A 14,665-nucleotide genomic window follows, 5' to 3' on the forward strand; every position below is an offset into this window, starting at 1 on the left:
GAAATGTGCCTGGCATATATTGTTCTAAATACCCTGGATTTCTCTGACCCCTTCTAGCTCAAACAGAGGATGATGGGCATCATCTGGGGAAGCTTCCTTACTCAGAGCTGTGAGAATCTGTCTATAACCAGTGTGTTCCACATCTTTGTGACCACTTGTTTTGCTTAGCTTAATTCTGAAGTCAGAGGAGCAAATAAAGGGAGAACAGACCCAAGCTCTGATGAACTTTGAACTTACTCAAATGTGGAGCTGATTAGCTACAAGAGAGAGAGCCAACACCATGGTCTAAACAGCCTGAAATTCAGCCCAGTAAGATCCTGGGTCCAGGTCTTGTGTTCACATGCATCTTTACCTGTATCCATGTGAGAGATGGAAGCAGATTCAAGTTTTCTCCTTCCCAGAAACACAGAACTGCTTCTCCATTGACTAATGCTGCTGAGTTGAGAGATGACACAGAGGTTGTCCCAGATCCTGGACCCCTGGGTTTTCCCCTGGTGCCAGGTCACTCCTCACAGATAATTGCTTGCCATCATCAACTAAAAGAACTACATCTTCCATGACTAGATTTACAGGTACAACCACTTAAAAAAAAAAAAAAAAAAGTATTCACCCACAGTGAGGTAAATATGCAGGTTTATTGCAGCCAAGCCACTCCTTTCTGTGTCATTCCTTCTCAGACATCTGCTCGTGGATGTTAAAACCCTGAGCACCTTTGGCAGGGACACTGAACTGTGAAATCTGCAGCACCTGTAACAGAGGAGGACTCTTTGGGAAAGAGTTGTCCAAGGAAAAGCAGCAGTTTCAACTTGTGTCCCACTGGAGACAAGTGAATCTGGAGTTATATATTATATACGACGTAGGTGATGACAGCAGTTTATCATTAACCTGAACTCTGCAAGAAGCACATAAGGAGAGAAAGAAGAAGAAAGCCAGAGAAGCAGCCAGGATGGAACCCATCATAAGGATCAACAATGCTGCAGACATCTCTGTTATTGTTGTCTACTTTTTGATAGTTCTGGCAGTGGGACTATGGGTATGTTGGGATTTTATTTTGTTTTACTTAATGAGCAGGTAGATTACAGAGTCTTGCCAAAATAGCTTAGTAAGGGAGAATGTATAATTATATAAATATTTTGATGCTTAATTGAAATAGTTAACAAGTGCATGGTGGGCAAAATGTGGGCACTAATTTACATTAGAGGGGATGGTGACCCAGGGAGGCATCCCTTTGGATGGATGAATGGAACCAGTGGGGAAGGTGGAGCGATGGGGTTTGTGCGGGATGGAGCCGAGAGATGTGATCGGTAAAGATCAGCCAGGGCCCCTCTTAGAAACAGGCTGGACCTGAGAGGTGGCATTTGCCCACGGAGCGCTGGGGCTGCAGGGAGAATTGGTGCTGCGAGGTGATGCCGTAGGAAATAGTGGGGAGGGGGAGTTGCAGGGGTGGGAAGGGAGGGGACGCCGTGTGCGGCGGGGGCGGAGAGGCGGCGTGGCAGCGCCGACAGCGCTGGGACAGGGACGGGGACAGGGACAGGGACAGGGACAGGGACGGGGACGGGGACGGGGACAGGGACGGGGACAGGGACAGGGACGGGGACGGGGACGGGGACAGGGACGGGGACAGGGACAGGGACGGGGACAGGGACGGGGACAGGGACAGGGACAGGGACGGGGACGGGGACAGGGACGGGGACAGGGACAGGGACGGGGACGGGGACAGGGACGGGGACAGGGACAGGGACGGGGACAGGGACGGGGACAGGGACAGGGACGGGGACGGGGACGGGGACGGGGACGGGGACAGGGACGGGGACGGGGACAGGGACGGGGACGGGGACGGGGACGGGGACAGGGACAGGGACAGGGACAGGGACGGGGACAGGGACGGGGACGGGGACAGGGACAGGGACAGGGACGGGGACAGGGACAGGGACGGGGACGGGGACGGGGACGGGGACAGGGACAGGGACAGGGACGGGGACAGGGACAGGGACAGGGACAGGGACAGGGACGGGGACGGGACGGCAGAGCCGCCTCGGCCGAGGCTGCGGGTGCCGTTTGAGGGCAGCGTTCCGGGGCTGTTTCTCGGCTCCAGGGTGCAGAGCCATCGCGGCTGTGAGCAGGAGCAGCCCCGGGGCAGCCGTGGTGCAGCGCCTCTGCTCGGGGCCGAGCGCCGCGGTGCCCCTGCCCTCGCCCGGAGCCCAGGGAAACGAAGCCCCGGAGCCAGGGGAGAAAAGCAGCTCCCAGCCCAGCGCTGGGACCTCGGAGCTGAAGCGTTTGACAGAATGGGCCAATGCACTGAGCTGCAGTGGTGGGAACAGGGGAACGGCACTGAATTCGGGTTTCCCTGGGGCAAACCCTCCTGGTCACCTGAACACCTGACCAGTAACCAGCAGAGAGGAGGGATTGCCCTTCAGGAATTCTCTGCTTTCCAGGAGCATCCCAGGAACATTTCACAGTGCAGAAAAGTCAGCTGCAGAACAAACATCCCTTTCTAACAACCTGGCAATATTTTGAGGGGCACCACCAATTTACAGTTTGCACAAAGTGGACGCAACCTTTTCTTTGCCTCTTCAGCACAGGAGTAGAGGCCAAAATATAGCTAAAAATTTGAAGCCCCAGTCCACCAGAACACCTTGTTGTCTGGCAGGAGGGAGCTGGGTCTTACCATGAGAGTCTGGCTGTTGCTGTAGTTGAACTTCATGTTAAAGGTCTCTGACAATAAGGGGCTGATCTCTGGCTTCTCAGCCATTGTGTGCTGAGTTAATTCCTGGAGTCTTTTCTTTCCAGCCATGAAGACATCGGTATTGGACAAATACTTACTCAGTTGCTGTGTGTAGTTAAATGTAAATCCATCATATTTACTTCCTTTCTTCTGCATCGGAAGAAAATATATGGATAATTTTCCCAGGTCTTCTTTCTTTATTTACCTGTTCAAAGTCCATCAGAGATGACAATGGAAATCCAGTAAATAATAGATCAAGGTCATTGATAAAAATTGGAGGAAACTTCCCTCTAAAGCCCATCCCTTGACAAAGACAACATGAGTTTGTAAAAAGGAAATTTTAGCTGGCTTTTTCTTTTGGAATTTCAGAGGGAATCAGGCACAATGCTGATATCACAACAAGAAAACAGACACCTGTAGGGGCAGGATAGTATAGAGAAAAAAGCTGCATACTTTCTGTTAATACATTTGCAGTTTATAGTCTGTTTTGATGCCTGAAAGCAAAAGCTTTTCACCCCAACAAAAAATTCATGTGAGCTTTTACTTGAGTGATATTTTTTCTTGGTTAAATTTAATTTTATTTAGTGTTTCACACTATAATGAATGGTGAAGGAATGAAACTTGAATGGTTAATGAAGACCTAGATAAAAGAATCATTGTTCCATTGTATTATTTCCTTCATCATAAGGTTGTTCTTTTTAGCCACTCCGTTTCTTTCACTTTACCCTGCCTGTGTGTTTTCTTATCCCTTCATTCTAGCTGTTTGTTCTCAGCCTGTGTATAGCTTGCCTAGTACACTTGAAATATGATGAAAGCTTTCTTTTCCCCTTTTTTCCAGGCTATGTACTCCACCAACCGAGGCACAGTGGGTGGGTTTTTCCTGGCTGGACGGAGCATGGTCTGGTGGCCGGTGAGTGCTGTGTACACAAAACACAGGATGTGCCTCTGCACCCGGGCACTGTCCAGTCCTTACATCAAGAGCTCTGTGACACTGCTGAGGCTCTGATGGCTTTGCTGTGTGGCTGCAAATCCAACTCTTTCTCCAGCCGTGGTGTCACAGGGCAGGCTGCTCAAACAGAGCCACGGGATGGGCAGGGAAAAGTGTTGGGGGAAGTTGTCTGAGCTGTCTTGATTATGTGATCAACTTTGAATATAAATGCACTGGTAATGTCAGTACAGACAAACCCAGTGCTTTGCCTTTCATCCCACTTTAAAACTTCTCAACATTTGGACTCCTTTCTTTTCATTGCACTCAAAGAAGCTGGCTCATTTTAAGGTTATCACAGACAGGAATTAATTTACTGAAATTTTCTCCTTTATCACTCTATTGTTTCTACTTTTGGTAACAAGTTCTGGTCTATACGAGGAGAAAAAATCCTGGAAATGTTCTGATATGTTATTGGTAAAATATATTTTAAATGTATTTAAAGATTAGCTGTGGCTTAGCTTGATTGTCTTCTGTGGATCTCTATTGTCTTCCAAGGTAGAGAACAGGAGCCAAAGCTACAAAGTGTTTTTAGCCATCCATTCCATCAGGCTATTTGGCAGAAATGATGTTAGAAACAATTGTCTATTTGTTCCTATTCATACAGTCTCTTTAATATGAAAAGCAGACAGCTTAGACAAACCTGCATTTTCTGTATTACTGGAATACAGAAGATGGAATCGTGTTTTACATGATTCCATTTGTTTGAATGGAATTCCTCAACACTTCTGATCTTGCATTCAGTCTCAGAAAATGTTTCTGCACTTCATTAAGGTTTGGGAGTCAAGACTCTACACACATTGATTCAGTTACAGGACCAGAAGACTGAGAGTAAATATTGGTTCCCTAAAGATTTAGGAATTTTCTTGAAGTAGGCTGCAGAAATACCTACTCACCTTTCAGTCTGTGCTTCAGAGAGCTGCTCTCTGCCTTTAGAAGGCATTTGGGACAGCCTCTTTAAGGACATGAAAGGATTAAAGGCCAATGACAGTAAAAGATTTCTTCATCTGATGTAGTAGATCTAAGGAAATTCAGGTTCCTTTGGAAGATTGAGGAAAGAGAGTTTCCAAGTTATTTTAAGATGAAACTAAACAGATTACTCTATTTAACTGTCACTTTAATCAGGGGGCTGGTTTTAACCTTGTGCAATTCTGTCTGCCTGTCAAGGGGATATGAATATCCTTTTGTGCAGATATAAATGGAGATGGAGGCAGCAAGGCAGCAAAGACTCACCACAGGAAAGTTCAGTCTTGTTCCAGTGGCACTGAGAACTCCCAATGATCCCCGAGAGGATCTGACACCGAGTCCTCTGCCAACACAAACCCAACAGACCCAGCAAGCTCCCCTCCTCTGGTGGGAAGCCAACAGGGATCACCCCAGAGTTCCTGCCAGGCTCCCCTCTCTCCTTCCCAGACTCTGTGAGCTCAGCATGGACGAAGTGCTGGTCCTCAGTGCAGTCCTAGATCTCCTCTTCAGTCCTTCCCTTTGGAATGCCAGGAGCGGCTTCCCATGCCATAAAAATGAACCCTTCTTGCTATTCTTCCTCGTATCACTCAAAATAAACAAAGAGCAAGCACTCCAAAACCACAAACTAAATACCATGTCAGCAGCACCACCCTGGAAAGTTTGCCTTGGATAAAAAGAGATTCCAAAACACCAATTCCCACAGCTTAGCAGGTAGATGGGATGTCCATCACCCAGAGCAAACTGGGCTGAAATGATGAGGAAACCAATGAAAGTATAGAAAGTTTAGTCAGAGATGTGATCTCAGCTCTGCAACTGCTAAAGCTGTGTGTGATGTTTTACTTTGTGCTTTGACTTCTCTTTTGTGCCATGTCAGGGCTAACCTGGAACAGTTCTGGACAGCCTCAGTGCATTTCCACAGACAGGGTGGGGGCAGTTGTTTCGCAAGTGGACCCTTGTTTGTCAGATTTCTCCCCTGCCATTTCAGGATAATGACCCTTGTCATGTAATTGCTTTCTGGAACAGAACAAAATGAAGAAAAAAATCCTTCCAAAAACTTGGTATAAACTGAATTCCCCTAAACTAATTGTATTTTTCAGTTGTTGCCTGTATTGTGTGCTCTGCAGGGCACCCACAAGTGGCTTTTCTGACCCTAGAGGGAAGGAGGCTCATTAGCAGTGTGTTAGGATCTCCTACTGACAAGCTGGGAAAGGGATTCTCTTCACTTAAACCATATAATATCTGTGGTTTGGTAGACCAGAGGAGACTCTGGAAATGAAGGGCTAGAGATTATTCCTACTTTTAATATGGATTTTGAATGTTTGTCAGTCACTGGCAAACTGTGATTGTGATTCGATTTCTCAATGTATAAAGTAGAACCAAGACACATCCTGGACCAAATTTGTCCTGCTTTGGCTCTGATTGTTCTGCTCCAGCAGAATCCAGGAAAGTTGTTCAGCATTTTGCAGAACCAAGCCCAGAGTTAGTTTTCTGGCTGAGGTGAGAGCTCACTTCGCTGGAATCACTGTCCTTGTGCAGTGGCTGAGTAGTCATCTCAGTAGTTCCATGGTTAATTAGGGATAAAAGGATATAAGAACATTCTCAGAGATCACCTGAAACTGAAATCTGTCGTTGTTAGTCATAATGTAAGAAATGCTTACAAAATGCTGTGCTCTTTCCACTGTCTTTTTGTAGAAACAGAGAAAAATCTTCAAGAAACTGGTTTTGGTCTCTTGGGCTTTGAGGGAAATATCTTCAGGAGAGACTCATGGCTCTTTAAATCCTCATATTCAGCTCTGCTTTTTCCAAAAAGACACAGAGAAGTTCAAGGCAAGCGACAGCTCTGTAGCAATGGGCCTTGCCAACTTCAGCTTCCTTTGCCAGATGAAGGAGTTGGGTTCAGCCAAATGCTTCCTGCCATTGTAGGACATGAAGTATCTGTTCCTGCAGAACTGTCAGCTTTGGTAGCAGCCACTCTCACAGGATTAACAGCCCTTCATGCACAATTAAAAACCCTCAAACTTTTGAAGCTTTCCTGCTTTTGAATTTTCTTATTCAGGTTGTGTAGTTTTGCAGACAGAGCTGTCTGCACAAAATTATGGGTTACCTTCTACACCTCAGCTCCTGAGGCATGAATGGTAATAGGACAAAGAGTATCTGCTGGGCATGGGAAGGCCAGCTCTGTTAAAAAGATTTACTGAACAGTAGTGCAGGGTCAAGGGCACTCCAAAGAGAAATGTAACTCAGCTCGTTTCTGATCATGTACATTTAGATCTTTGTCAGACAGATAAGAATTAGGGGAAAAAACCCAATAGGTTCTTACTTCAGCTGTACACAGTTTATCTTTGTGGCCATCAGAACTGACCACTGGCATGATTTCTCTGATCTTTGTAGCCAGTTAAGTTTTACATAGTCTCAGGATTTTGCCCACTTGCTGAACCTGACACTGCTATGAGGAACCAGGAACAACAATTCTGCTGTCAATAAGATTTGCATTTCCTTTAGGTAAAGTAGAAAAATGAAGTAATCAAAGCAAAGCTCTGATAGAAAAGTGAAACCAGTGAAATGGATTTCTACAGAATCCATGAGCTTTCCAGCTGGCTGGGAGGTGTTGTTTCTGTCTCAGAGTACAAAGTGGGGAGTACAAAACAGCTCGTGAGCCTGAGTTGTTCCAGGTTTGTTGGAGTACAGGCATTTTGATGATTATTGAACATCCATCCCTCCTGCTTAGTACACTGGGAATTGTAAAGATGTGGTTTAATTGGGTAATAATGCAATTCATAGAACTTTCAGATTAACTGGGAAAGAAGAATAAAACCTCACACTTCCTTCTTTGGGTCTCAGAGCCTTGGAAGTGTGGCAGTGATATTGCATTGTACTGATTTTTCCAAAGTGACTAAGGGTGATCCCAAAAAACTCAGGTAGGAAAAGTAATGCCTTTGCATCAGAGTAAAGTCCCATGTTTCAGGGTAGAGCTGCTAGTTAAAGAAAAGCATGAACAGTCCCAAGGAGTAGGAATGAGAAATGTGTCAGGGAAGAGGGATTTGACAAACAGCTTCTGCAGGAGTGACCCTGTGGGGTGAGAGGATCCCCTGCTGTTCTAAGGATCAGTGGGAAAAGGTTTGGTACTGAGCTGATGCCTTCAGGAGGGTGGGCACGGGGAAGGGGGACGTGCTGGCAGGTCCTGGCAGGGAGAGGAGCCACAGGCTGTGCATTCTGCACAGTCACTGCAGCTGCCACTGGCCTGCAGAATGCATCCATCCAGCTGGGAATGGCCAGGGCTGGGATGTCACTGCATCCTCCACTTAATGACAAGAGCAAGGTGAAAGAGTTAATGAATAACAGGAAAAAACACAGTGATCATCATCTGTTTCAGGGTGGTGCTACTTCTGCTGAACAGAATGCTCTTGTTAAGGCCTGACCTCTTAAAATATATTAAAAGAGTTAATGTTCCACGTTTGCCTCAGGTTAGTTCAGGTTTTTCATCCTCTTTCTCTCTTAGCAGCTTTTGTCCCTTTCAACCAACTTTCTTCTTCACCTTTCCTCCTAGATCTGTCTTTAAAGTCAGTTCACTCACACATTCACTGAGAATAGTTCCAGAAGATTGTTTCCCTCTGCCTTTCCCAGTTTCAGCCCAGAGTTTTTAAGTTGTTCAGCAGCATCTACCAATGGCAAATGAAGAATTCCAGTAATCAGCCTTTCCAGTACAAAAATCCCACAGCAGTAAGTTCTTCAGCAAGGCAGCTCAGGCCCAGATCCCATCTGCCTTCTTTCCTCATCCTTAAAATATGGCAGATGGGAAATTTCCCTTTCCCCTCCGGCATCAGCAGCCAATGGGGTGTGAGGGTATCTGGTCAGCACTCTTCTTGCTGTGATTGTGCTGTAGATTTAAGGGTAATTTGCATTTTCCTGGCTATGAAGCCATGTTCTCCCTTCCCAGGTATATGACATAACTGAAACCTATTTTTAAAATGGCATCCATTATTAGTATATGTTGATCTTAAAGTTCTGCTGCATTGGATGTTCCCTAATTCAGAGAAAAAAAATTAGGATGTAAATGTGGGAATTGCATTCACATTGTTTTGTCCTCCTGCTGGTGCTGAATATGTTGGTAGTTTTGCATTGGTTTAGTTTGGTTTTGTATTTTTCTTTCAAGACAATGTTATTTTAGATAAATTTGAGGACACAGCATCAGCAGCATTGCCTGCAGTATGTCCTGGGGTTTCAGGCACCGAGCCAAAGCTTGTGCCTGTCAGTTCTCAAAGTTCTTTAGCTGCTTTTGTTACTTGGATCTACCTTTAAGCTTTTGAAACAGGAGAGGGAACACATTAAATAAAATCAGAGATGAATGTGGTTAATATTTTCTGGTGATTGCATTTCTAGTAACCTAGATTTAAGTTTAATTATTTATCTCCAAGGAAAGCATTGGTCAACAGTGCTAATGCTTGGTATAAGTGGTACTTTTTTCTTCACTATCATTTCTGGAAAACTGTTGCTGTCACAAAGAGGTTAGAAGAAACAGAGGTCTTTTGTTTGCCAGTGTTTGTTGCAAAACTTATCAGTCCTGTAGAAATGTCATATGATCAACTGGTTACAGTTCTGTAGGGCACAACTGGCTTTTAGAAATGTGGGGAAAAAATCCCAAATCCAGAACCGTGTGAACTTAAAACCATAAATTTCCTGTCACAGCAAAAGAACAGTTTGTCTACAGAAAAAGACTTGAAGAAATCAGGAGATGAAACTGAGGAAAGAGAAGAACAGTAAGCCTGGAAGAGTGGAACCCTCTGAATTTTATTTGTGTGTTGCAAATAAAAATAGGGGAGGATAATCTATTTGTTATCAGAGATCAGGATTGTGGGTTGAAGAGCGTGGTTGCTATTTCTGGCTATGCCACAGCTCTATGGAATAAATCTGCTCTGCAGAGCTGGAATTCTGTGATGAAATCCTTCATCCTCCCAAAACTCAGGTGATCGTCTCTGTGCTCCCAGAAACATTGAGTGAATATTTGCTGCCATTCAAATCAGTTGGACTCAGTGATCCTTGTAGGTCTCTTCCAACTTAGGCTATTCCATGATTCAAATGACAGCATTGGAAGACATCAGCAGAAATTCCCTTGCCTGCTTTCTTTTTTTTTTAAGCCTAGTGATTGTTGTTGCTGTTGTTTTAGATTTGAGACGATGTAAGAAAAAATAGAGAAGAATAAAAAAATGTTCACTTCATTTTTTCATCTCAGAACTTTTCCAGCTTCCTTGTCCTCTGCCCACAATACTCAATTCAATCTAACCTCTTTTTTATGCCTGACTTCTCACCCTGCATCATTCAGTACCTGATCCAGTAAATTATCACTGGGTATTTCTGCTGCCTTTTAATGTGTTCATTTTGAGGAAATGAAGCTCATTCCTTTTCATCTTTTCTATTGTCTAAGATACTTGATTAAGGATTAGATCTTTGTGAATGGCTCCTGCCTGTCTGTAAGCCAACAGGAACCTTTCATTTTTTTAATCTCTCCCTGTTAACCAATTCCCATGTTCTCCCTACTGTTCAGTTTCTATGATCAGTGCAATATTTGGGGGTCTTAAAGATCCAGCACTCCTTAATTATAACTCCTTGATTTACTATTGCTTCTAGCTTCCAGAGGCATTTTCTCAGCAGACATTTCTGCTATGCAGCTTTCAGAATTGTATTCAGTAATCAAATACCTTTTGGCTAAAAGTGAACCAAGTCCAGCTCTCACCAATGGCACATTTGGATGCACAGGCTGTGCAATGTGGAACAGGGAATGCAGGTTTGACAAGTGGGGATGCCCTTGGCATTTCCTCCTTGAACAAGGAAGATCACAGTTTTCTTCCCTGATTGCCTGGATATCATCCCAATGCCAGTTTGGCAAGTTTTGCAAACATTTTAAAATCTATATTGGTGTAATATATTTTTTGACTCAACTGGAAGATATTTTATTCAACATCCTCTTCTCCCTCACTATTGTAGATGTGATGGCTGGAGGCTCTGGTTTCAGTGGGAACATTAAGTGGAAGTCCTGCAAGCTATGAAGGAAATTGATTGTCAGTCGTTCTCATCATCACTACCACCACAGAGAGGCATGAGTTCAATGTGCCAAGTGAAGGGGATTTTTTAGTAATTCCCATGAACATAAGAGCCAATTTTTGTTTTTTCTCTTTGCAGATTGGTGCTTCTCTATTTGCCAGCAACATTGGCAGTGGGCACTTTGTGGGAATAGCAGGAACAGCAGCAGCTGGAGGAATTGCCATTGGAGGATATGAGTGGAATGTAAGTGGAATATATGTCAGGGAAATACTTGTGACATCTGGATTATCTGCAGAGCTTAATCAAAATAACATTGCCTAATAATTTAGCACTGTCAAAGTTTGTGCTTGGCAACACTTGTTTTCTGCACAGACCAGTAAGAGTTAATGTAATCTAGTGTTTAACCTGTCTAAGCCACTGGAAAAGGTGACACTTTTCAGTTGAGGTTTTTTTAGAGAGTGTTTGAACCAAATAAGTTGGTGGATTTTCTTATCTATGCATGTCTTTTATTACTTTCAAAGTATTTGTGAACAACATTTTCAGACTACAGGATGCTGGGAAGAATTTATCAGGTAATCCATGGTATTTTTTGCAGCATTTTGCTATGTAGAAATTATTGAAGGGGCTTTGATTTCTTCACAGGCTGTAAGGAATTTTGAACATCCTTCACAAGCACCTGCATTCCAAAAATCTTTTCCTCTTTACCTTCTCCTTCCTGGAATGATGCTCTTGTTTTGCTTATAGTTCCAGTACAGGTATATATCATTTATATAGAAATGAGCTTCCCGGAGTACCAGGGTCAGTGCAAACTGCAGCAGCTCAGAGACTCCCGTGAACGACTGCAGCCCATTTCCTTGTGTTCTCAGGCTCTGTGGGCGCGGCTGACAATGTCCTTGTTGTGACAACGACACAATTCACCTAATTCACCTCCCTAATTCACCCTCGGGGAGGGAATTAGCCATGACACAAAGGGTTGAATGAGCCTCCACAGGTCGATACTTCCCTCGCATTTACTTCTGAGCAGCGAAAGAATCCTCCCACCCTGGGGGATTTGGCTTGTGTTCCTTAGCAAGTAAATGGTTGTTGCAAATAATGAAGTACTGGTATGATAGAAATGTTTAAGGAAAAGGACAAAGCTCAAAATGAACTGTACGAGATGTGCAGTTTATCTGTCAGCTCCCTCTTTTTGATGAAATCAGGCCTATGACAGACCTGATTCTCTTTCTTTTTGCAGCAGAACAAAGCAAATCAAAACAGAACACAAATCTCTAGGGCCCAAATCCTTCTTCAAACATCTCTAACACTTTCTCTCCTGCGAGATTCCTGCTGGACCAGTATCAATACACAGTGTACGGCAGTGGTTGGTTGGGAAGCAGCAATGATGTCTGTGGGTGTTTGAGCAGACACACTGCAGAGCTCATGACTTAGAGTGGCACAGTTATCACACATAACAGAAGTAATGAAAGTAATACCAAATTTGACTGTTGCCATCCTTCTGTGTCCCTGTTCCATTCAAATTATTTCTATTTTGTATCAGAATAACAGCAGAAGCTGACCCAGTATTTCTTGTCCATCTTACAGTTTTGACATAAAGGCAGAACTTAAAAGATATAGTTTAAAAGCCCTCTAAACCCTGTGGACAAAATAAACACAGAGTGCAGCTCTGAGGGCAGGAATTTGTTTTATATTTGTTGATTTAAGTATGTACAACTCGATATTGGACAGCATTCCAGCCATTTAAGTCAGAAACCTGTGACATTGCTATAAGTAAGATCAGTAGTTCACAAAATATACATGGACACAGAAAATATATTATTAAATTGTAATATGAAAATACAAAATATTTTACAAATTGCATGTGGTGCATCCTGTACAGTCTATGAAATTGTTGTAAAGCATTCAGCCATGCTGGGCTTTCTATGAAGAGAGCTGGCATAGTCTGGTGCCACTGGTGCAGCTGTAATTCAATACTAGAGGGCAATCCTGTGAGGAGAAATCAGCTCTGTGCTATAATCATGTGTGCTTTGGGACAGCTAGCATGAAACCCAGGCTGCATTATACCTGATGAAGTTTTTAGCCAAGATTCCATCCCCAAATTTTCAACTGTGAATCAAAGGACAGAGCAGAACCTCCTCCCCCCACACCCCTGTAGTACCCAGGTTTTTGTGATTTCACTGGTCTCCAGCTGCTGTTGGCTCTGATAAATGGTCTTAGGGAGCAGTGTCTAGAGACACGAGGCTAATTCAGCTGATCTTGTCTTGGCTGCAGGCTCTGATATTTGTGGTGGTTCTAGGATGGATCTTTGTACCCATCTACATCAAAGCTGGGGTAAGTCAAAGCACTGCATTACACTCTCTTTGCTGCTCGTGCTTACAGCTCAGGGCTGGAGTATTGCAAAGTCATTATGAATGGCACGAGATCTGAGTGTGCCAGAACAGCACTCTGGTATTTCTGTGTACTTGAAAAATGAGGATTCTCTGTTCTAAGACCTCAGCTGAGAAGTACTTGGTGCTCCTTCCTTGTTCTCCTTTGATTCCTGGAGCTGCTCTTCTTTGAAACTGCAATTACAGTCTCCTAATTTTGTGCTCCACTCTCACAGTGTCTAAGTACCAAAAATCTTCCCCTAATTTGATTTGTACCTGTTCCCCATTATCTAAAACCTTCTCTACCTCCACAGGTGGTGACAATGCCAGAGTATCTGAGGAAGCGTTTCGGTGGGAAACGGATCCAGGTCTACCTGTCAGTCCTTTCCCTGATCATATATGTTTTCACAAAGATCTCAGTAAGTGAAACTTCTACAGCAATTTCTTCCATTCTACATTGATCTAAAGCAAAGAAATGTCCTTTTACAATATTGCTCTCACAACTGGTCAATCATTTCAGATTTGGAGCTCTTGGCTGAATTAACAAGTGTAAAAGTATGATTTTGTGTTTTCTTTATTCTGTCCAGTGAGACGTTGTGCTGCAATCCAAAGTTTTTTCTTTGTCTCTTGATGCTTGTTGTGCTTTGTCCACTTTCTAAAGTTTTAGGGTTTACTTTTACATTTGCTCTCCTCTAGAAAACATCAGAGTGGAGGGAAACTGGTAATATATTATGGTCTGTTATCTTAGGGATCTGTGAAACCCAGAGCAGGAATTTTTGTCCCTAGATTTCATATTTATCTGTTTTAGTATCCTCTGATGAACATGCCATCAGTAATATAGATGAGGGAAAAGAGCAAGGGGACTATGGATAAGAAAAGAATAACAAGAATTAGAAAATGGAAGACTGGGGAAATGGAAATGAGGGAAATTGTAACAGCTGAGGTGAAAGGAGGGAAGAGGAGAGATTCTTTTAATGGGCAAGTGATTGGTGTAAACTTTAAGGTACTACGAAGTTAATGTTTATTAAGTAAATGGATGTGTTTCTGTGGAGTAGTAAAGGGAGCTGGTATTTTCCATATGTCTTGAAAGTACCAAGCTTCTAAGGAAGTCCACAGTTCAGGCATACTTCAGTCTGTTGTTTTGCAGAAGTTGTCACGGCAGATTAGTCTTTGCCCTCTGAATGGGAGCTGAGTGATAATAGTGCAATTTAAGCTAAAAGATTGGCCTTTTGCTCTCATTCTCACATTAAAACTGATCCTTAGAGAGGTTATAAATTAAACAGGTTAGTAGTGTGAGCTGGCCTCAGAGCTGGATTTCTGTATATTTCAAAAGGATTAGAGAGTTTGCTGTAGTTGTGCTCAACTATCAGAGTCAGAACTCCCGGGTACGACACAGAGTTCTGGACGTTCCAGCAGCAGAGGAACTCCTCCAGTCACTGACTCACTCTCCTTTTCAGCAACACATGTTGGTGGTGAGCCTATCAAGGTGCTGTGTAGATTCTGAATTTACTATCCAGCTTTGATTTCCAGCCTGTGTCATGCCTGAGGCTCTGATTGGGATTTTTCACTGTTTCAGTTGGAGTGTCC

The 14,665-nt window shown here is 43.7% G+C and overlaps 1 protein-coding gene across 3 annotated transcripts in view; it reads left to right on the forward strand.

Moving 5' to 3' along the window:
• SLC5A1 (solute carrier family 5 member 1) overlaps window positions 1-14,665 on the forward strand; it is a 42,441-nt gene that overhangs the window by 15,504 nt on the left and 12,272 nt on the right. For 2 of the 3 annotated variants that reach the window (XM_053994046.1, XM_053994047.1), the window contains 4 exons: window positions 3,564-3,635; window positions 10,854-10,958; window positions 12,984-13,043; window positions 13,393-13,497. In XM_053994046.1, coding sequence (XP_053850021.1) covers window positions 3,567-3,635; window positions 10,854-10,958; window positions 12,984-13,043; window positions 13,393-13,497 — 339 coding nt within the window. In that variant the 5' untranslated portion in view covers window positions 3,564-3,566. Of the gene's footprint in view, window positions 1-728; window positions 1,034-3,563; window positions 3,636-10,853; window positions 10,959-12,983; window positions 13,044-13,392; window positions 13,498-14,665 lie in introns of those variants that run through there. The other variant, XM_053994044.1, reaches the window with a different exon arrangement.

Source organism: Vidua macroura, chromosome 18, assembly GCF_024509145.1.
Source record: "Vidua macroura isolate BioBank_ID:100142 chromosome 18, ASM2450914v1, whole genome shotgun sequence".
Taxonomy (NCBI): Eukaryota; Metazoa; Chordata; class Aves; order Passeriformes; family Viduidae; genus Vidua; species Vidua macroura.